The sequence below is a fragment of the Protomyctophum bolini genome, assembly GCF_963924005.1.
Source record: "Protomyctophum bolini genome assembly, chromosome: 23".
NCBI lineage: Eukaryota > Metazoa > Chordata > Actinopteri > Myctophiformes > Myctophidae > Protomyctophum > Protomyctophum bolini.
Window position 1 is genome coordinate 27,133,811 of NC_137884.1, and position 25,000 is coordinate 27,158,810.

The 25,000-nt window shown below is 43.6% G+C and overlaps 1 protein-coding gene across 1 annotated transcript in view; it reads right to left on the reverse strand.

The window, feature by feature from the left end:
• The window catches only part of pcloa (piccolo presynaptic cytomatrix protein a), a gene marked incomplete at both ends in the record, with an annotated part of 95,089 nt that extends 76,867 nt beyond the window's left edge, over positions 1-18,222 (reverse strand). Inside the window, 3 exons of the mRNA XM_080757512.1 lie at positions 8,146-9,204; positions 12,327-13,170; positions 17,999-18,222. Coding sequence (XP_080613638.1) covers positions 8,146-9,204; positions 12,327-13,170; positions 17,999-18,222 — 2,127 coding nt within the window. The remainder of the gene's footprint in view (positions 1-8,145; positions 9,205-12,326; positions 13,171-17,998) is intronic.
• Between the last annotated feature and the right edge of the window lie 6,778 nt (positions 18,223-25,000).

Here is a 25,000-nt window from a genome sequence, read left to right on the forward strand (position 1 = left end):
ATTTAATCATGACAGTTTTCTGAAAAACCTGTGTTTCTATGTCAGTGGTGCAAAACTGTTTTCATGTATTTGGCCACTGACCCCCTATCTGAAATGATGTTGTTCCAGGGACTCCCCCAGAAGCAGAGATTTGAGTTAAAAAAAACGTTCGCTCTAAAAGAATATATATATCAAAGATTTGTGCCACATTTTCAAGATTTTTCAAAAAATAGCAGACCTAGATCTGCTATTCAATAGCGTAATGCTTAAAACACCAAAAGGGGTTCCCGCCCCAAAATGGGTTAAACTGCACCATTGACAAATGCCACATTATAGCCTGTGTTGTTACGTCAATACCTTATCATGCAAGTGAGTGAGTCAGTGGCTATAGTTCAATGTCACATCACAGTTCTGCGTTTTCTATGGCACACAACAGTTATGAGTGTTTGTCTACACAAAATGCTGGCAGAATTTTCTCTGCAATAAATATTTTACTTGTATTTAATGTGACTATAGTAGTGTATATAGTTCAATGTCAAGTCCAAGATAATTTTATTTGGTGACTACAGTGCTACACATTATGTATAATCACATCATGTACAGTACAACTGTGGCATGTTTTATGCTATAACTAAGGTTTGTATACTACCGGTAATGCTTAAAGGCTTTTCAAGATGTTTTAACATGACTGGAAGAAATAAGACATCTAAAGGAAATGTCAATGTTTTCAATCTGATGATCATGTATGTCAATTCAGTCATGATGAATGAATGAATCAATATACTGTAACTTTGAATATTTCCTGCATCGTCGTACTCTATGAAAGACCCTTTCAAGGGCCCTATTTTCACCAGTTCCTTATCCCTAAATGTATCCCTAAACTTCTTTGCCTATTTTTTGGGGAGGATTGACTGCCCATACGTCAAACATCCCATTTTTAAAATCACCGTGGCTGTTACCTATTTTTATTTATTTTTTACTATTTTTACATACCGGTATACTGTATACAGATATACTGTACTCACAACGTGTCGATGTAGATCGGCTATTTGAAGCATTTTAAAAGGTTTTTCAAAATAGTAAAAAAAAAAAGGATTAGGGATAAGGGGTAATTAGGCATGTACGGAAAAAGGGCCACGTGAAATTATGTGGCACATAAAAAAGGCTTTCATTCATTCATAATTTTTAATATAATCTAATCCACCATGCTACAGTATCAGTTTATGGAAATGTAATAGCATGAAGGCAGTGATTAAATGTTGAAGATGACGAAGTGTTCCAGTAGTAGAACTAAAAGGAAAGTCATTTTGTCACGCTCGCTCGGGTGTTGCGCTCTGAAAGTATCAGATCTACAAGATTGTAAATCGGCTGTTTTCAGTATGCAACCAAGTGTAAAATCAGCCATTATTATGAGTGACACCAAACTACTTTTTTTTCCGACAAAATCAACTGTAGATTTAGTCCACTAAAATCTTACATTTAGTCGACTAAAACTAGACTAAAACTTTTCAGTTGACTAAAATATAGTCATATTTTAAAATGTTACTCAAAAGACGATGACTATAAGACTACTATCAGAATTTGCTGTCAGGGTTATGGATCACAATATGCTCAAAATGCGATATTCGGGGATTGACTAGAGCTTAATTTGACTTAATGTGACAAAAACAATTATTCCCAGATCGGACCACCTCTCCTCCTGACCTGTGAAAAAGATAGTGGATGTTTACTATAATTGTCTGAACCGGGAAACTGATTGTCTGCCATTTTAGGAGCTTTTTTTTTTCCAAAAACGTCTGACACCGACGCGCTATAGCGGCCACTATACAGCACTGGCGCTGATCCAGTTAATGGGCTAGTAGTTGTTGCATTGTTGGCATTTTTGCACATTATGTGAAAGTCATCCTTGGCATTTGCCCATCCTACGAGGAGCAAGTGGCTGCTATTAACCCATTCAGGCCTGAAATCGGGAAGAAAAAAAAATCTAAATCATGACAATTTTCGGAAAGATTTGAGGCACATTTTAACGATTTTTCAAAAAATAGCAGACCTACAAGTTCATAGCGCGCCACTCGGTGGCGCGCTATGAGCTTGTAGATCTGCTATTTTTCCCAATAGCTAAATTATAACATAATGTTTAAAAACACCAAAAGGGGTTCCCGCCCAAGATGGTTTAACCCATTCTGACCGGGCACCCATTTTGGTGTTAGCATCATGTTATGCTTTAGCTATTGAAAAATAGCAGATCTACAAGCTCATATCGCGCCACCGAGTGGCGCGATACGAGCTTGTAGGTCTGCTATTTTTGAAAAATCGAAGAACGACTGACATTTTTCTAGAATCTGATCTCAGGTCAGAATGGGTTAATCAGACCAGTGTGTGTCCTAGTGGAAACCTCGTATGAATCTGATCTCAGGTCAGAATGGGTTAATACAGCAACAAGGGAGCACTTAGGGGTTAATATAAGCAACGGGGGGGGAGCACTTAGGGGTTAAGTGTCTTCAACAGATCGGAGGGGGGGTTGCCGGTTGACCTTCTGATTCCCAGACGGCCTCTCTCTCTACTCACTCAGCTGTGTCCTGTACTGTACAACCTCCTACTGTAGTGACATGATTGTTTTCCTCCATTATTGTACATAATTGTGACCAGATTTGACAGACTGCCATCGCGCAAATTCCAGCTTTTCACCAAAAAAAACTAATTTTCAAAAATGAGTTTATAGCACAGGCAGACTATTCACATACTAACTAGAGCATGTCTGAAACAAATGTCAGAGCTGAAATCGACATGTAAATATGAAAAAATAGAAATAAATGCCCAAACATGTAGCTATAGGTGTAATGTTAGAGACCACAGAAGTGAACCTTTCAAGCCTGTTTCTCTGCAAGACATTACTCTATAAGCCATATCTCCAAAACTGGTGGGACAAACTGAACAACCAATTTGTCAATTTGAAGCTATGATTCCCTGCTTTCATATGACATGAAAAAACGAAAATTAAAAAAAAAGAGCTCAACAGTGTGCAGGTGCCGGAGGTTAAAATTCCATTCATTTTCTGCATTGAGTACGGACATCTTTTTATTATTTTGTATTATTATTATTATTATTATTATTATTAGGGGTCAAGCCAGACGGGCGTATACCCCTGATTGTTTCCGTAAGAATTCCGCCATTTTTGCAGTTCTGTGCAATTGTTCTGCACGAAATTCGGGCCTGTGAGAAACCCTCAGGATTAGGAACTGAAGCTCACAGTCATTCGATCTCCCAATGAGTACATTTTATGATTTGCTAGACCCACTTTTTCTGCCTTTTTTAATGATGAGCTCTCCATAATAATGTAATTACGCTTTTCTCCATGCTTGGCCGCCCCTTAATTGGTTCATCTTCTCATTAACACAGAGCAGGAGTGTGTGTGCGCCTCGAGGAAAGATCAGGTCTGCCACCGTACGTGTCTGTCTGTAAACAAATAGCAGCCATTTTGTTTGTTGACCTTGACCCGCAAACGCTTTGCGGCTACTGGGTTTTAAATCTCGCCTAAAGACCCACCTCTATACCTTGGCTTTTAACCCCGCTTGAGTTCCTTCGGTCCTTGTATAAGTTTTCACTCACTGTGACGCTGTTGCTTTTCTGTTGTTTTTCTGTAATGTGTCTCAGTTGTTTTCACTGTTTGTACTTTGTTTTCTCACTGTTGTTGTTCTGTGTGGTAGCTTTATAGTGCATTTGTTTTTATTTTTCTCCTGTACAGCACTTTGTAAACTCTGAGTTTTAAAACGTGCTATATAAATAAAGTGGATTGGATTGGGTTCCTAGCCGCAAGCAACTTAGCTATAATGTTACTTATATCATATGGCATGTAAGTTGTAATACCAACCCTCGACAGCCCATTCATTGAAACCGAAATGTCCGATCTGATTGTATTAAACACGAAGACATTCGTATGACTTTGTCAATACATTTCGTGCGTGTTATTTTTTTTCCCCCGAAATGTTTGAGTTTGGAAGCGCTTAATTTGTTGGTAATCCCAATCACTCAATCAGTCCTGCGTTCCATTCCACACAATGCAGGAGGCAGCAGGACACTGCGTTAATGAAAACAAGTGCTTCCAAACTCGAACACTTGGAAAAAAGAATCACCTGCACAGAATTTATTGACATAATAATGTAGCTCATAACATGTCTACGGTGTATTTTTATGAAACAAAAACTTGACAGATATACACGAGGATAACCCAAGCTTTCCGCACAGCTGCCATATTGGTGAGTTTAATGTGTTTAATACAATCAGAATTCTTCAGTATCAATGAATGGTATTGCAAGTGCTACTTACTGTAGATGCCACATAGCATAATTATAGTATCTCTAAGTTGCTTACTGGACAACTCACCCCGGTGCTTGCCCGTTTTTCCTCCCGGAATTTTCACCAGTGAGGGGGATAACCCTATAAACAATTTAGTATTATTTAGTATATGTAAGGTTTTGCCCACTCAAATGGTACCTCGTCAGATAATCCCCACATATCCTACAACAACTTCTGTGAACAGACTTCACTGTAGTAGCTTTTCATAAATTATATTTGTACTTGGGCTGTCTGTTTGCTGTCATGAAAGTTTATAGTTCGATAAATTCAAAGTCCAGCCGTCTGCTGTCCAGCCTCTCCCACCCCTCACTGGGGAAATCTCTGGGAGGACAACAGAAATGGGGTGAGTTGTCTTGTTAACACTGGGTTCCTGCAGTCCTGGCAGGTGTTCATTTGGGACCCCTGAGTGAGTCACAGACATCCCTCCATTATTCTCTGGAATATGGAATGTGCTCCACGAGGGGCCACAAGAAACCTCTCCATGGGCTGGATTTGGCCCCTGTGAGGCTGCCAGTTTTATATCACTGGTCCAGGACATAGCCTGCTAGAGAGCCAGCATGTGAACATAGAATTAGAAATAAGGAATAGCGACTGTGGCTCAAGAGGTAGAGCAGGTCGTAGAATGATCCATGGGTCGGCAGTTCGAATCCCGCCTCCTCCTGTCTACCTGTCGAAAGGCAAGACAATGAACCCCTAATTGCTCCCGATGTGCTGGTCAGTACCTTGCATGGCTTCCGCCGCAATCGGTGTATGAATGTGTGTGTGTGAATGGGTGAATGTAATGCACCATAATATATGTAAAGCGCCTTGGATAAAGGCGCTATATAAATGCACCATTTACCATTTACCGCATGCCTTTTTTCTAGAAATATATAACAAAACCTCTCGTGCCCTTTCTTTAGATGACAATAGTCAAAAAGAATAATACAGAACACAGCAGCATAGACCCCCAAAAACAATGCACTGTGTCTGACACGACGACACCCACATTAATTACACAAAATGATACAGTACTTAATGCTTATAAAACTGGTGAACCAAGACACCTATACAGTACAGTTGCCTCTTTACAGAACCAAAACATGCTGAGCCAGCATACAGTACAGTACGAGTCCATACAGTACGGGAAACACTTATAATGGAAGGAGGACAAGCGGGCCAGAAGTGTTTCGTTTCTGTGTCACCGATGAGCAAACATTTGTGAGTGTGTGGCGCGCACACACGCACACACACACACACACACACACACACACACGGTGTTGAATTACAGTTAAGGTGTCAACCGTCTCAAGTGGAGTCCTCCTCAATAATGAGACGTCCATTTAGACGCCCTTTATTTACCTTAATTGACCCTTCATTAGAGCTTTACTATTAGGAGAACCGTCTCTTTGGGATTCAACGGCAAATTAACCGCAAGCGAAAAACCACTACCTCGGGTGTTACACACAGCGCACGCGCACACACACACACACACACACACACACACAGTGTCACACACACAGTGTCACACACACACACACACACACACACCAGTGTTGTTTTCGTCGACTAAAACTAAGACGAAGAATGTCGACTTCTTTTTTCACTGACTGAAACTAAATAAAAACGAATCTATGATGACTAAAACTAAGACTAAATATACTGACAATTTCATCAACAAATAAAAACTAGACTAAAATGTTATTAAGGGACTAGTGGACATGAGATCCAGTTTTATGCTGGGTTGCATGCTGAAAATAGCAGATATACAATCTCATAACGCGTCGCAGCTATATCTGCTATTTTCAGCATGCAACCAAAGTGTAAAATATGTCATTACAACGACATCAAGGCCTGTCAAAACACATTTAAGTCGACTGAATCAACTGTAGATTTAGTCGACTAAAATCGTGTGACATTTAGTCGACTAAAACTAGACTAAACACTAGAACATTCCAGGTGACTAAAATGTGACTAAAACTACCGGTAAGTGAAAACTATTCAAGAGACTATGACTAAAACTAAAATAGAAATTTGCTGCCAAAAACAACACTGACACACACACACACACACACACACACACACACACACACACACACAGACACACACACAAAGCCACTACCTCGGGTGTTAGACACACAGCGCACACAGTTAGCGTCTAACTAACGAGAATGACATATTGTCCTTCAGAAGGCATATTCCACGATGCCATAGTGCCAGCATCACTGCTGAGAACCATGAACTGTCATTACTGATGGTATCTCCACATTGGCCTATTTCACGGAAAACATCCAGAGGATGTTTGTGTTCTATTTATATGGAGGCTACATTAACCCATTTTGGACTGAGATCTGATTCTAAAAATGTCTTCTACATCCTGACAGTTTTCTGAAAAAGCTATGTTTCTATGTCAGTCGTTCTTCGATTTTTCAAAAATAGCAGACCTACAAGCTCGTAGCGCGCCACTCGGTGGCGCGCTATGAGCTTGTAGATCTGCTATTTTCCAATAGCTAAAGCATAACATGATGCTAACACCAAAACAGGTTCCCGTTCAGAATGGGTTAATGCATAAATCACAAATGTAGAGCATATTACACATCCACTCTCATCAGGTGCAGGACTCGGTCGGGACAAACAGATTAGATCAGCATAAAAAAAACACACATTGCTGTTTTTTACCATGGGATTTATGTGTGCATTTTCTAACGTTATCAATTATCAATATTGTGTTATTTATTCTCCATATATGGAGCTGAACCTGTTCTGACATTCCATAATGTTGATCCTTCCCCAAACCGTCCTTCCTCCTCTTCAATGTTTTAGCCTGGCTAATAATAAGCCAGACGCGAATGTGCCGTTGGGCAAAAAAAAAGATTACGCAACAGCGTGATATGATTCTGGCTTATTAGCCAGGCTATTTTGACTGATACCTGTCCATTCAAACTCTAGACGGGCCCATCCCCCAAAGTTATTATCGCAGCAGGGCCCGGCAGCCGGAGAAAACTATAGTTCTCAACAGGCCCGGCCCTACCTGGGCCCTACTGTGACTGGGCTGGCCCAAGGGCCCCCGTCTGGTCTTACTAATTAGCACACATTTTACGCCCTACACGGCCTGAAAACGTAAATAATAAAATCTATATATATGGGCATTCCCCAACCTGTTGTTTCAGCACCACCTCTGCCTTTAGTGAGAGGTCGCTTCTCGCCCTCAGGGCGTCTTACTGGTAATAATTAGTAATAATAGTAGTAGTAGTAGCAATTATTTTCTTAGTGTCTTTTTGGAATAAAATGAGTCTCTTGTGTGGGGACCGGACGTGTAGCTAACAACATCACTGGGAACGACAGTTCTGGAGAACTCCTTCATCTCCAATAATCAGAGTGTTACATCTGGAACTATAGTTCTATTTTAAACCTTCAAACTTTGTTTTTAAAATTAAAGATGTCTATGTCGCATCACAAGATGAAATAGAAATAAGGAATAGCATGCCTTTTTTCTAGAAATATATAACAAAACCTCTCGTGCCCTTTCTTAGATGTCAATAGTCAAAAAAAGAATATACAGAACACTGTATATGCACTGTCTTACACAACACCTATTACACGAAATGATACAGTACTTAATGCTTATAAAACTGGTGAACCAAGACACCTACAGTACAGTTGCCTTTACAGAACCAAAACATTCTATTTTAAACCTTCAAACTTGTTTTTATGCACTGTATGCACTGTCTGACACGACAAAGATGTCTATGTCGCATCACAAGCTTGTAGATTGGCTATTCGACATTTTTAAACGGTTGAGCCCAAGTGGTAACAATTGATTAGTCTTACCTCTCCAAGGTGAGGCGTGGGGTTGAATCCACACAGGTTACACACCGTCTTCTTGCACTCTGTGCAGTGGCTGTAGTTGGGCGCGTCAGTCGATCCCACGTTCAGCTCAGCCTTACAGAGCGGGCAGTTCTGTTTGGTGCCGGTGTCCGGTACCGAAGGAGTGGGTTCTGCTGCCTTTGGAGGCTCCGGAGCGGGCTCTGCTTCAGGGGCCTCCACAGAGAAGGATCTGTGGCCCTGCATGGACTTGGCTATAGGGGTGTCGGGAGCAGAATCCAAATCAAGGGGAGACCCGGGAGGAGAGAAGGGGGACTCGGGAGGTGAACCCGGGTCAAAGTCAGCGGGGGAACACGGTGCGGAGTCGGCGGGGGAACCCGGTCCCGAGTCGGGAGGGGAACCGGCAGCTCCAGAGTCAGGGGAGTACGGGGGTGACTCTTCGTCCTTTGAATCACTGGCACCGGAAACAAGATTAGACGCCGAACTCAAGATGGACGACCCAAAGCCGAACATCTGAGACTTAGCTGCTGGAGCTTTTGCTGCTGAAGGTTTCGCTGCTGAAGGTTTTGCCGACTCCGTCAAACCCCCAAAACCTCCAAAGAACTTCCCAGCTACCGACTCCTCCTGCTTTGGGGCAGCGCCAGCCTGGCTCGGTTTGGGAGCTTCGGTGAGGCCTCCGAAGCTGAAGCCACCGAAGAAGCTGGACTCCGGTTGTTTGCCCTTCGCCGGCGAGGGCTGGGGGCTGCTCTTCTGGGACTGCTGCTGAATGGGACGGCCCGTCTTGGGATCGATTTTGGGCGACGCCGCCGCGGAGGAGAGGCCGGAGCCCGGAGTGGCGCCGCCTCCCGGAGAGGTAGGGGACTTCAGCGACCTGGGCGTGGTGGGCGGAGTCAGACCGGCGTCGCTGGTGCTCTGCTGTTTGATCAGCAGCTTGCCCGGCTTGCCGCCGTGCGCCCGCGGCGAGGGAGGGGCGGAGTCCTGCTTGGGTTTCATGGCTCCGGCGGGGGGGTCCATGCCCCCCATGGCACGCTGCATCTGGCAGGTCAGACACAGCCACTCCTTACCCTGCAAAACACACCACACAGCGTGGGTTAGATTGGGTCTAATGCATAATATACGCCATCATGAGATCATGGTATGTGGGGGCAAGGGGGACATGCAATCACAGGCCAGTGTCGAGCAAAACGACCCCATAACCCATTCTGACCTGAGATCAGATTAAAAAAAAGGTCTTCTACATCCCGACAGTTTTCGGAAAAAGCTATGTTTACTATGTCGGTCGTTCTTCGATTTTTCAAAAATAGCAGACCTACAAGCTCGTAGATCTGTTGTAGATCTGCTATTTTTCAATAGCTAAAGCATAACGTAATGCTATAACACCAAAAGGCGTTCCCCGCCCCCAAAATGGGATAATGATCGTCTCTTGTTTCATCGCTGTCAGGCGGAAAACCTTTTACAGTATGTGTCAAATGTTATGTAATGTAATCATGTTTCATTGGTTTAAATATTCATAAAGCCCCACAGACAAACACTTCCAAACCGCTAACCATTATGTCATGATGTGACCCGACGTTGTTCGTTTGTCTACCGTTATACGACAAACTATACACAAAAAGGACTTACGGTAAGTGAGCGATGGTTTTAGATGAAAGATGGAGATACAAGGTTTCTCTGTCTGACAGCGAGGATATAACCTACTGTATAATACAGTGTTTTTAATACTTTTTATTTTTATGAATCATTGTTCTTATCATTTTCCAATAAAATAAAATAAAAGTAGAAAGTAATAAAAAAAAAATAGGACCTGACATACTGTATGAGAAAGACAATATGTCTGTGTTTTCAATAAAAGCTCTTTGAAATGACGCAGTGTGGGGGGAAAGAAAAAGCTTAAAATGAAATACTGTTTTGACTGTTATAGGCTTGATATATTGTTGTGCCTGGCATCGCACACCAAACATACAGTACATCTACAGGTTACACAAGGTTATCGCAGAGCTCGTACACAAGCTGAAAAACATAATGGTACATGAGCGATGTTTTGTGCACGACGACGACACAGAATCGAAACCAGACCTTTCCGATCTCAGTGCGGGACACAGAGGTGGTTATCTGGGATAGATAACCACTGGATTAGGATACCCGCCATATACAGTTGTAGAGGATGAGTTTCATTTTGTTTTCTATTGTCCACTATACCATGATTTAAGAAACTTTTTATTTGAAAAAAAATCAGGATAAGAACCCAGATCTGTTTTGGATGTCTGAGTGTTTTATGTTAAATTGGTTGTTCAGAAATGAAGTTTTTGTTTTTGGAAAAGGCATGGCAGTTACGTTGGAGAACGATGTATCCATGAATAACTGTCTATTTGTGTATATGTATTATTATATATGTACAAAGTGTCCCGTGCGGGCTAGGCATCTTATGATGTAGGACACTTTAATAAAAACTCTTTTAATAACAAATTGGTCAAATTGTCAAATATTATGTAAGAAAACAATGTGAAAATGGACAATCTACAAGCTCACAATGCTCACAAATGCTTTAGCTATTGAAAAACAGCAGTTCTACAAGCTCTTAGCGCGCCACTATTGGCCCCAGGCCCATATAATGGAGTGGGTCGTGGCATATTGGCCCCAGGCCCAGATAATGATGGCAAGGATAGAGAAATAAAGAAATAGGGAAAAAACGTTTTTCGACCCGAGATCCGATTCTAAAAATGTCTATGTTTCTATGTCAGTCGTTCTTCGATTTTTCTAAAAAATAGCAGATCTACAAGTTCGTAGCGCGCCACTCGGTGGCGCGCTACGAACTTGTAGATCTGCTATTTTTCTTCAATAGCTAAAGCATAACATAATGCTAACACCAAAAAGGGGTTCCCGCCCCAAAATGGGTTAACTGTATATTATTATAGCCCATGTGTGGGTTAGCGTCCTCGCTAGCTGGCATTCAGACAAGATCTCCCTGTGCCTGTGACATGAGTCACCTTGATCAGCCTCCCCGGCGGCCATATGGTCTCTCCTTTGACACACACACACACACACACACACACGAGTTGCACTTCCTCTGCCAGGCATTTGCTACCACGACCACGTACACGTACAGTTACAGTATGGTGTCGGGGAATTTGAAGCGCGCAATATGCTAACAAGGTATATACGCGCTGCTTTAACCCATTCTGACCTGAGATCAGATTCATGCGAGGTTTCCACTGGACACACACTGGTCTGATTAACCCATTCTGACCTGAGATCAGATTCTAAAAATGTCAGTCGTTCTTCGATTTTTCAAAATATATCAGACCTACAAGCTCGTAGCGCGCCATTCGGTGGCGCGCTATGAGCTTGTAGATCTGTTATTTTTCAATAGCTAAAGCATAACATGATGCGAACACCAAAATGAGTTCCCGTTCAGAATGGGTTAAGTTAACGCAGAGCGACAGCGAGCTTTGATTGGATATATGTTGAAGACGTGACATTTAACACATGGAGAATTTAATTAAATTAAAATGGCATATCACCTGTTCCTTAATGTGCCATGAATAATGTCTACCTTGATGCATGTCAGCAGAACCCAGCTGTGCTGATTGGAATATTTTTTGGTTTTGAAAAATAGATACTCTCATCATTTGAAATATGCGACACCTGCTTTGGTAAAAAATGATTGCTGGCTGGCATCAAAGCAGACCCCTTATGAACCTTTACTGAGGTGTATGGAACATTGGAGACATTACATTACAAAAAAAATCACAGAGTAATCAACTTCCCGTATTTCTCCCCAAAAACAAATCATTTGACATTGAATGGTCTACTGTATATGCACACAGAATAAAGGTGGTTGCACACCGGCCACGTTTTTCAGAAAATCGATGGAGAAACGCAGCTAAAAATCCGAAAAACGTGCTCGGTGTGTGGGGACCTTAACTCTTCCTATACTTCCTTCACAGGTGTTACCGTCTACCGACACTAATTAAGGCTCTGTTCAATTTAGCCTACAGTGGTTCTTAATTTCACTTTACATTTTTAGAATCCGAACTCAGGTCAAAATGGGTTATAGAACTTATGGAAGTACATAGGAAAGGGACCCAAATTCTTTCCAAAATGGCGTATGTGCATATAGAGGCCATTATTATTATAGACATTGAAGAGGATATAGGAGAACATTATAATGATTATTATTATCTCACCGCAGAGTCTGGGGGGCTGAAGCCACACAGACTGCACACCTGGCTCTTACACTCCGTGCAGTGGCTGTAGTTGGGAGGGTCCTTGGAGCCCACGTTGAGCTGGGTGGTCTTGCACAGAGGACAGAGACCTGCACCTCCAGGCTTTCCCCCTGGTGGTCCCTGCTGACCAGGAGCCCCTCCAGACTTAGCTGGAGGCCCTCCAGCCTGTGGGCCAGATGTGGGCCCCGGGGGTCCAGGTTTTCCAGGTCCTTGGGGAGGAGGGGGACCTGCAGCTTTTTGCTGGGGAGGCGGAGGCCCCCCTTGTTGTTTGGGGCCTGGTGGTGGTGGACCCTGCTGGCCTGGTTTGGGACCCCCCTGCCCAGGGGGGGGTCCTTGTTGGCCTGGCTTGGGGCCTTGTCCAGGAGGAGGTCCCTGTTGGCCCTGTTTTGGGGTTCCCCCCTTGGGTCCTTTGGCCGGTTCCTTGCCTTTGGCCGGTTCCTCGTCCCCGAACAGGGTGTTCATGGACGAGGTCATGGAGCTCATGCCCCCGCTGAACATGCTGGAGCCAAACATTCCGGTGGACTTCCCGGTCTCTCCCGGGTCTTTGTTAGGCTCCTGCCGGAATCGGGACTCGAGGAGACTGAGGGACGAGGGGCTGCGTCCCGGGGTGGGCCGACCGGCCGGGCCCTGACCCGGGCCCTGCTGGCCGAACGCGTCTACGGTCCGACTCCGCGGGCCCCGGAAGCCGCCGCCGACTCCTCCTACCTGACCGGAGCGCTGCTGAACGTCCGCCTCCGACGGCCTGGGAGAGAGAAGACAGAGACGGAGAGACGTTAGCTGAATATCAGGACTGCGGTTAAAGGAGCTGTGAGATGGAGGATGACTGATTTTAGCAGTCACACCTGGCCTGAGTCAAACTAGAACTGGACTCAGAGCTGGGTGTGGCTGCGCACCTGCATGGACTTGATCAAAGGCACAACAGGATAAAACAGTCATCTCCACAAACACTCAGAAGATAGCCTCTGTCCGGACAGTGGAGAGATTGCCTCCCCTGTGTAAAATAATATGGAATAAAGCTACAAACTCAAGAAAGCTGCCCTGTGTTGTGTCCTTCCTTGCCCTGGGTAGTGACTACTCGGTCACATTTTCTCAGTGTTTGTGGAGGTGACTGATTTAACCTGTTGTGCCTTGATCAGGTCCATGATGGTGCGCAGCCACACCCAGCTCTGAGTCCAGTTCTAGTTTGACTCAGGCCAGGTGTGACTGCTTAACTCAGCCATCCTCCTTCCCACAGGAGCATTCAGTGATTTGGGGTGATACCAAAAAGACATCTGTTTACTGACCCAGAATTTAAGCCTTGCTTAAACTAAAAAACAATGGATTAAAATAATGGACAGTGTAAGAGACAGTGCACCGTGATGGTTCTGTAAGCGGGGCATCCTTTAACTAATTTCCCTGCTAATGTATCATGGCATTAAACAACTCAAACCCCCACAGAACCCACATCATCATAAATAGCTCACTCTCTTGCATTATTCAACACAGCCTGGATTCAAAGACTCAAATCGCTTAAACACACTTTAACACATTCTCCTCACACAGTCTGGCTCACATCAACACCGTACAGGGAAAAACAATATCTAAGACTGTACAGGGAGAAACAATATCTCCATTTCAGAAGTATAGGCTGTAGTTTAGGCAGAGGCGAGGAAGCAACCAGGTGCTCAGGAGGTGTGCAGGTATAAAATAAATGTAAAAATAGCAAAAAGGTGCTCCTGAGATCAATCGGGATAACACATTGATATAGAACAAAGCGGAGATCCGGGCACACGTAATAGTTAAAAAGGAGGAAAACCTTATTCAACCGACATGTCAGTAATATCTTTAAAAAATAACCATTTCTCTTTTCCATGACAGGCCGAATCAGTGTGTATGATGTGTCATTTTACAGTTATAGGAATTAGTCTAATGGTCTCTCTCTCTCTCTCTCTCTCTCTCTCTCCAACCCATGTCAGAGTCACATTAACCTTGTTCCATTGCCAGTTCCATTGCCAAGCAATATTACTTTTGGGATATTGCCCAACTCCATTAACTTATATTGCCCGTGCACCATCGCCATAATAACAAGCTAAGACCTTAGCATTATAGCGCCGGCCTCAACCCTAAGACCTTAGCATTATAGCGCCGGCCTCAACCCTAAGACCTTAGCATTATAGCGCCCTCAACCCTAAGACCTTAGCATTATAGTACCCTCAACCCTAAGGCCTTAGCGTTAGTTACCTCAACCCTAAAGTCTTAGCATTAATGCCCTCAACCCTGAGGCCCTTTCATCAAAAATCAGTGGGTCACAAACTAAGATAGCATGTAGCTATAGCAGCCTCTGGTGTAACGTTGACAGGAAAGTGAATGGCGTTGAATGACATGGAGTGTAGATCACAGAGATACAGACAGACAGACAGGCTCTGCACTGAGGGGGTAAGATGAGACATCTTTATTAGGCCAGGGTGAGACGCAACGCAGACACCCTGGACCTATACACACTATCAGGTACAGCCATGAACCTGGACCTACACACTATCAGGTACAGCCATGAACCTGGACCTACACACACTATCAGGTACAGCCATGAACCTGGACCTACACACTATCAGGTACAGCCATGAAGAAAAATCTTAACTAGGTACAGACCAGGGGGGCAGTCAGACGGATATTTTGTGAAGCCACTAAGGAAATGAAAGTTCATATAATGGCCTGTTGTGGCGCTGTCATTGGGCCCAAAAAAACCCATAGCCCCATAGAAGTCCATGTATTTGGGCCCAACTTCACCTAGACTGTATTACCTTAATAAACATGGTCATGAATACTTTCTGCTTCCAGTCACTAGTTTAAAGTCTCATTTCTAATGTCATAATATTCTTTTTGGAAAATTATGGTCCCATTTATTAGAAAAATGACCATAAAGTCGCGCATGTTCTGAGGGGCGTGGCTACCGTTACAGTCTATGAACGGGATCCCCCACCCACTCGAGTCAAAATAAAAACCAACGAAGAAGAAGGGGGAAGTCCCGCCTCGTTGTCTGGGCCAGCCAATGGGCCAGCTGGCCTGAACTGGGCCAAAACGGATCTAGAAAGATGGCGACTTCCATTGCAAGGACTGACAGGCTTCATTTTACGTTCACGTTAGACCCGCGGAACGCTTTGTCCATATTTTTTACAGTCTATGGTACAGACTCAGTGAGCACAGTCTCGCGATCGAGAAAGGCCGTCATAGGCAGACCTGTATCCCGAGAGAAGACAGACTATATATGCACCCACTGCACACAAAATGAAGTGGAAACCGAGCTACACTTCCTAACCATCTGTCCATTGTACCAAGACATCAGAGACACATACTTCCCACAGATTACAACCACACACAGAGATTTTGAAAACATGACCAATGACAAAAAACTCCCATATCTGCTGGGCGAAGTACGACAATGTGCAACAAACACAGCAGCAAGATTTGTGAGTTGCTGTGATAGCAGAAGGAGATCAAATGGAACACAACCACCCTAAAGACTAATCATTGTGTATATTCCTGCACTATACCTGCATCGAGTGATCTTGGTACATAGAAGTTGATCTATTGAAGATTCTGACCTTCAAATGTACATCATTTTTGTTTTAATTGTATTGCTGTATTGTTGTATTGTTCTTTCTGCTTTGGCAATGTAAACGTATGTTCTCTCATGCCAATAAAGCCCTTTGAATTTAATTGAATTGAATGTTAGGCCAGGGTGAGATGCAACACAGACAACCTGGACCTACACACTCAATCAGGTATACAGCCATGAACGTCAATATTGGAAGTGTGTCAATCAATGGCAAGCAAGTAATTAGTTCACTGGAGGGTGAAGTGGTGGAAATTAACTATAAGCACGTTTTACTCAAGTGCTGCACTTGGGTAAAAATTGAATACTTCTACTCCACTACATATCAGAGGAAAATCATTTGACCGTATATTACTATTTATTCCTTACAGAATCAGGAACTATTATGATGTGTTATTCAATGTGATTTAAGGCGAGCTATACCCCATAACAACCCCAAATAATTATTCAGCCCCCACATTTATCAGCTGCGATATTAAAGTGATGAACACAATAACACATTCATGTACTACTACTCATTACAATCCGATTATATGATTGTACATAATATACGCTTGGCATGTTAACCAATTTTGGGTGGGAACGCCTTTTGGTGTTAGCATTATGTTATGCTTTAGCTATTGAAAAATAGCAGATCTACAAGCTCATAGCGCGCCACCGAGTGGCGCGCTACGAGCTTGTAGGTCTGCTATTTTTGAAAAATCGAAGAAAGACTGACATAGAAACATAGATTTTTCAGAAAACTGTCAGGATGTAGAAGACATTTATAGAACCTGATCTCAGGTCAAAATGGGTACTCATTACAATCCAATTATATGATTGTACATAATATACGCTTGACATGGTATTAGAGAAGCCTATTTTAATAAATAATATTTTAATACAGCAGGGCTGTAACTCAGAGCACCTCCTCCAGAACTGTCCAATGGCAGCGAGATCACAAGTTGTGACCATCCGACTACAGTGTGTCTATGTTTACACAGCGGTGGATTTCAGAACCATGGAGAGCGGCCACTCTGTTCGTCAACACCTTTCCTTCTCCGACACGTAACACGTTTAAAACCAGTGGCTTTACGGTCGAGTATAGCCTATACGGAATGGTCGGTGAATGGTGGCATTCTTTCTCGCTAGCTGTTCTATTTATAGGTCATATTAATATGAATGCAACCCCCTCCCCACCCCAGACCCCCACAGAGTAAATATAATAATTCACTTGAATCAATGGAAGGAATTATAGCGTACATAAGCCACATATATATCACTATCAGATCATGGAATGCTTAATTATATCTATGTGGGTTATGAACGTCAACCCTACACATTGTGTAATTATCCGATGTTATTTTCGTCGTGAGCGTCCATACTGGTGTACCCTCCTACCCTGCACAGACAGGCTGTGCCAATCCTATACCACCAATGCAGAAGCTATTTATGGAGGAATATTTCAGCGGAATACAAATACAAATACAATACGTATAGTAGCCTAGTCGGTAGGCCTAATACACTCGCCTAAAAGACGCCTCCTTTTTCGGCACCTTCGTGCAATTAATTAGCCTAATCGTGCCCAGCGGTGCCAGCAGGCATTTCCGACTATTTCACACAAATAAATATAGCCTGCTATACTATAGCGATAGCCTACATGGAGGCGCGTCTCTCCACGTCAGATCGTCGCCTACACACACACCTTGGATTCGGGGCTGAATCATTTCTAAATCACAAATCCTTAACCCTTAAAGCAGCGACTGACTCGTCAAACTGAGAATAATGTCGCGTTTTGAAGGATTGTGATTGTGAATGGGCGTGAACGTGTAGGGCTATATACGTGCGCTCTGCATCATGCATGTCTGGCTATAATGTGCCTACTTTACAGTAGGCTATACTACTAATGATAACCTCCTAAATGATGCTCTTCTGCACACACACACACACACACACACACACGTATAATTATGAAAACAACAGCTCCCGACGTGTGTGCAGTGCACCGCCGCTATGCCTATATATTACTATCGTATATTGTGATGTTTCTAAAGAGCCGTGCCTTCTCGCGGCAGCGCCTCCGTGCGCCCTTGACATCGCCGCGACCAGCTGCTTCCTGTCCTCCTCGCTGAGTTGACTCAGGTCCGGCGGCATGGAGCCCGGGACCACCACGAAGCCGCCCTTCCCGTCGGGCTTCAGCCCCTCCGGTAATCCTCCAGCAGCAGCAGCGAGCTGCGGACCCCCCTCGCCTCCTACTCCTCCTTCGAGGCTCGCTTCGTTCCCCATGATGAGGAGGCAGTGGCACCCCTAGTCCCGACCCTCCCTCCCCTTCTCCTCCTCCCGTTAACGCTCGACGCTTCTCAGCTCCAAACAGCGCGGTGGTGGTGAAGATGGTGGTGGTGGTGACCGTGACGGCGGTATTCCCAATCCGCGCTTTCTTCTTGTTCTTGGAGCATCTCAGTGCTTCTTGTGTTCGTCCGCTAGGCCTACACTTCAGTTCATTTCAGCCCGTCCTCCCCGTTCCACTGGCTTCTCGTCTTGTGTGTGTTTTGGTTCTGCAGGTTGTCCGTGAGGGGGGTCTCCTCCTCTCCCAGCTCTCCTCTCCTCGGTTCTATGGTTCTGTACAACACTACCACCTCCTCCTCCTCCTCCTCCTCCTCCTCCTCTTCCTTGCCACCGCGCATGTACCGTCTCTGACAGGTGATCAGAACACATCACTGACGGCAAGAAAAAAAACATGCTTTTAAAGGGGACGCACACGTAAATATAGACGGAATTATCGGTTCTTATTTATAAATAAAAAAACAGCCCTATAAATAGCCCTATAAAAAGAAGACAAATGGTGTCTGAAACCACGTTTCCATTATATGCTCTTCGCAGTACTATAGGCTTCAAACTGAAACTGACTCGACTGCCCTATATTTTGGCATTATTTGTAAATATAGTCACATTTCAAAACGTTTCAATGACATGACACCAGATCTATAACGTCTTGCACTGTGATGTGATCATGCCACTGTGAGCTTATAGATCTCCTATTGTATAGCTTTAAAAAATAAAATAGGGCTGTTTGTTTCCTTCTGGCGAGGGTCAAAGTTCAACATGCTGCACTGGCTCTTCAAGATTAGCCTGGAAACCAGACGATGGAGCAAAAAAAATTGAGTGTATGATAAAAAAAATTGGTAAGAAATAATGATACTTCGACTCCACTATACATCTCAGAGGCAAATATTGTACTTTGAAAATCCTCGCACGGGAGGGAGAATATCACCAGAGGGCTGCGGAAGGGACTTCCACAGGGCGTCAGAGAGAGAGACTCGCTGTAAGCACTGGACCAGGGCTAGAGGCCAGGAGCCCTGGGGGTCTTCACTCTACACCGTGCTGTGTCCGGGGCGGAGCGAGGGAGCATGGAGATGACAACCACTTCTAGTTAAACCAAAGATGGTGTTCTGGTTACACTCTTTCATGTCGTAGCAGGCACTGAGGTAGTAGTATAGCCTTGCCGAGCCATGAGGCCCCTAGGGCATGTCTCCTGTTTCTGTAGCGTGAGGCAGCTTTGATGTACAAGTACACCCCCTGGACATGACGCTAGTATGTCACAGGGACTGACCTCCAATCCAACCCTTGATGCTGAGTGTCAAGCAGGGAGGCACTGGGTCCTCCCAGTCTCAGTCTCAGCCACTGAGCTGGTTGTAGGCCCTGAAAGGCCTATACTGAAATTTGAACCTGGGTCCGCCGTGCAAGAGCTAATTCTTTTTACCACTGACCTAATAGAGGTCACAGTTTCCCAAACAGTGGGTAGGAACCCATTTATGGGTCGTGGACACATTTTTATGGGTCCCTTTATTCTTTGTTTCCTACATTTAAAAAGCACACATTTTCATAAATTAGAAAACATTTTGTTTAGTAGTGAAAATACTTGTGGTGAGCTAGTAATATCTACAAGCTCACAACGCGGTGCGAAGCGACTTTTTGAGCTTGTTAGATCGGCTACTTTCACTATAATCAGAGCCCATCTGTCCTTGGACGATGCAAAAACGCTAATCCACGCCTTTGTTTTCTCTCGGCTGGACTACTGCAATGCACTTTATTCAGGACTGCCTAAGAAAACAACTGACAGATTACAACTCGTCCAAAATGCAGCAGCCAGAATTTTAACTATAAAGATGAGAGAACATATTACTCCAGTTTTGGCATCACTGCACTGGCTTCCGGTTGTTTTTAGGATTGATTTTAAAATTCTTTTACTTGTCTATAAAGCTCTCAATGGCCTCGCACCTTCCTACCTAAATGACTGCCTCCCTAAATATGTCCCAAACCGCCCCCTAAGGTCTTCCACTGCTGGCCTGCTCGCGTTGCCAAAAAAAAATGGCAACTAAAAAATACGGGAAAGCAGCTTTTTGCTTCTATGGGCCGTCTGCATGGAACAAACTCCCACTGTACATTCGTCAGGCAGCCTCTGTAGACATTTTTAAAGCTCAGCTCAAGACCCACTTCTACAACATTGCTTTTAATTGAGTTTTAATTTGCTGCATGTGGTGTTTTTATTATTATTTTATTTGTTTTTATTTGTTTTTAATTGTTTTTATTTGTTTTTATTTATTTTTATTTATTTTATGTTCTTATATTCAATGTTGTTCTTTGCCATTGTTTTATCATTTTTACTACTTATGTTTTATTGTATTCTATTTTTGCCCTGTGAAGCACTTTGCGCTACATTTATGTATGAAAGGTGCTATACAAATAAAGTTTATTATTATTATTATTATAGAGGGTTAGGGTATGCGCGTGACATCATCATCAAACCAGGAAGTTATGCAGGAATGCCTACTGAGTGTCTAAAAACTACTTTCTGGCCTCGACAGCCCAGACATCCAAACAGAAAAGTCATATCTAATTGCATTAAACGACATTAAACAATGTTAAACTCACTTTTCCTGTCACTTTGATTTATGCAAGCGCATACCCTCTATAGTTTCGGGTCCCGGGAGAATGTCTAATTTCTCTTTTCGGGCTAAAAAGTTTGGGAACCACTGTGAGTAATGTATTTTTGTTGTCATTGATGTTTTATGTGTGACAAATTTCCCTCGTGGACAATAAAGTTTACCTTGACTTGACCTTGAGCACTCACAACTGCTTGTTGTGTAGACTAGAGAGCAATGATGCCCAAAAGACTAAGTTCTCCCCTGGCCAAGAGGGGACTCCTTCTTGTGGGTGAGCAAAGCATGAAGCGTTTGGTTTCCCACAATCTCCAGTGTTACTCAGAGGGGAGAGATATTACCTTTTGACTTTCATCCCCATGCATGCAGTACCCCAGCCAGCCAGTAGTACTGCATGGTCATACTCTTAGTTTAGACAGTTTTTGGTTTAGACTAGTCATCGGTTAGACCAGTCATTAGTCCTACAACTACAACCTATCTCAAACCCTCACCCTAAACCTAACCTCCTCCCACGGGGCAGCACACCTAAACCTAACCTTAACCCATGTCTAACCAATGACTAGTCTAAACTAAGTATGCACCCCCTCCCACAGCGTCGAGACCCAATAATACCACCGCACTTGTGTTAGTTGTAGAGTATTAACATACATTAACATACACAAAAATGTATTCACCAAAAAGTGCTTTAAAGACTGAGCTTCCATATACCATAGTGATGCATTTCCTATAGTGAAACAGGCTGGGTGCTTATCACAGCCAATCACAGTGATAAGGATCAGCTGACCTCCCCTCAACGGGCTATGGGATTTAATTGGTTGAAATTGGTCCAGAAGACAGTAATCAATTAGGTTTTTGCACGAGATAGATAGATAGATAGATAGATAGATAGGGGACTTTGAGATGTTTGACACACACACACACACACACACACACACACACACACACTTTAGTGCTTTTTCACAGCTGTTTCACACTAACTGTGTGAGAGCCAGCTCCCCTTGGAGAATAAGGCCTGCACTGTTTTGATCATTCCCAACTATCGTCAGAGAGCGGAGGCCATTAAACTGTGCAGGAGAACTGACTGACAGACAAGACAGACTGACTGACAGACAAGTGAAGGATCTGCTGAGCGACTGTCTGGCTGTAATAGGAGCCAAATGACGATCTGGACTATTTTTTGCTGATGTGATTATAAAATGGTGCATTTATATAGCGCCTTTATCCAAGGCGCTTTACAGAGATGGTGCATTACATTCACCCATTCACACACACATTCATACACAGATGGCGGTGGAAACCATGCAAGGCACCAACCAGCACATCAGGAGCAATCAGGGGTTCAGAGTCTTGCTCAAGGACACTTCGACACTAACTCTGGGGGAGCACCACAGGATTCGAACTGGCGACCTTGCGGTTACCATCCGGCCACTCTATACCCCTGAGCCACCGCCGCCACCATTATGTCAAACGTGTTGTTTTGCATAATATGGCTGCCATTGTTTGGCAGGTTTTATGCCAGATATTCATACGTCCTCTTCACTATAGAACGACAGGATAACAAGCGACAACCAAGAAATGCTCTTGACGTTTAGGTTCCCACTACCTATTTTCACTGACGAAAACAAATGGAAACTAAATGAAAACTAAGCTACGATGACTAAAACTAAGACTAAATATACTGACAATTTTGTCGACAAATAAAAAATAGACTAAAATGTTAGGAAGGGACTAGTGGACAAGAGATCCAGTATAAGTCCTTTTACACTTGGTTGCATGCTGAAAATAGTCGACAAAAATACATTTTTGTAAAACTAAATCAACTGTAGATTTAGTCGACAAAAATCTTACGACATTTAGTCGACTAACACTAAGACATTCCAGGTGACTAAAATGTGACTAAAACTAAATGAAGTTGACTAAAACTAAAATAGAAATTTGCTGCCAAAAACAACACTGCTTCTGTCCCTGTGCCACACAGTAAGTGTTACTTTAACGGTTGAGGCTTGACCCCCGAGGGCATGGAGATGCGTTGTAGCATGCTTGTGTTGTGTCTCCTCATTACTGCATCACTGGCGTTTCTTTGACCTTTACAGCTCAGTGTTCTGCATAACAAATCTTCTCACGGGCTGCGAGTCCTCATCCTCGAAAAGGGAAAGCAAGTGTTTACTGGTCCCCGAGGGAGGGGAGGGGAGGGGAGGGGAGGGGAGGTTGCTTTCACAGCTTCACCCAGCTGATGGCCGCTCATACACGTACAATGGTAAATGGTGCATTTATATAGCGCCTTTATCCAAGGCGCTTTACATAGATTGTGCATTACATTCACACATTCACACACACATTCATACACCGATTGCGGTGGAAGCCATGCAAGGTACCAACCAGCACATCAGTGTCTTGCCCAAGTTCACTTCGACATGTAGACAGGAGGAGGCGGGATTCGAACTGCCGACCCATGGATCATTGGACGACCTGCTCTACCTCCTGAGCCACAGTCGCCTGTATAGGCCTATATGTGATATGTTGATCACACAGGGCGGGAGCGGTTATAGTGGTTTGCTCATGGACACGTTAGACACGTATACAGTATGCTGGGGGGAAGGGTTGAACTGGCAACCGTCCGGTTCCCAGACGGATACAGATTACATTACCCACTCTGCGGTGATTACAGTAATAATGGCTCCTCCCTCTTTCAGACCACCACTGGAGCATGGCCTGAACGCCTCTCTCTGTCTCTCTGTCTCTCTCTGACCCCTTTCTCTCACTCCAATTCATACGTTCACAATCACGACATAAACAAATTAGCCCTTTGTCTGCATGGAATCCATAATATTACCAGATAAAAAGGTAAGTTAAAGCTTTTGGGTCTCGAGTTGAAAACGCTTGGGAACGACCTGAGATCACCCTATCTCTGAGGGAGATGCTATTTATCACCCTATCTCTGAGGGAGATGCTATTTATCACCCTATCTCTGAGGGAGATGCTATTTATCACCCTATCTCTGGATTTATCACCATATCTCTGGATTTATCACCCTATCTCTGAATTTATCACCCTATCTCTGGATTTATCACCCTCTCTCTAAGGGAGATGCTAGCCAACCATTTATCACCCTATCTCTAAGGGAGATGCTAGCCAACCATTTATCACCCTATCTCTAAGGGAGATGCTAGCCAACCATTTATATCTCTAAGGGAGATGCTAGCCAACCATTTATCACCCTATCTCTAAGGGAGATGCTAGCCAACCATTTATCACCCTATCTCTGAGGGAGATGCTCGCCAACCGTCTGAGAAAACAAATTTTGGCCGCTTGTACCCACAGGGGTTCCCAGACATTTATACAACAATAGCCGTAGACTCTGACATCACTTAGAAAATGTCAACTGAGCCACAAGGTTGCAAGTCACTGTCACTGGCAAGAGGGTGCAACTTATCCACTGGCATCTTGTCTGTGTAAAACCAGGAAATGCTAACTTGTGGAAGTTGCATCGTAGATATTCTATGCATGGAAAATAGAGTCTCTTGCAACCAAAGTTGCTCTTGTTAAGTCGTTTTATGACAAGAACAAAACCCCTATAAACTGCCTTGGGTAGCCTGCCCTAAACAGCTCTGCAAAAACAACAGGTTTTAGTTAAATTATGTTCTATTCGGTGTGACGCCCACTCAGGGGCTATACAGTATATGGGTGATATATGTATTGTGTATTGTTCCTTTATGCCAAATAATCTAACAAAACAAACAACAATATAGGTAATAGATTCACCATCATAAAAAACAAATACAACTTTGTGCACTATACACACTGGATTGAAGTCGTTCCTCTACAAGGAAATTAAATGACAGTAAATGACATGAATCTCTTAGTTATATCAAAATTGTTCTTATGTTTTGTTCATAGAACAACAAGCCATCATAATATACGTTACAGAAATCTGTATATAAGTTACCTATAGATTAATGGTCTAGTGTCGGGAGTTGATGGAAGAAAATGAAACAGCAAACGACACTATAGCTCCTTTCCCCACATGATGCCAATATGGACAATATTGGCAGTGGATTTACCGCTTTTAGTGCAAAGGGCTTTAAACACACGCACGCACGCACGCGCACACACACACACACACA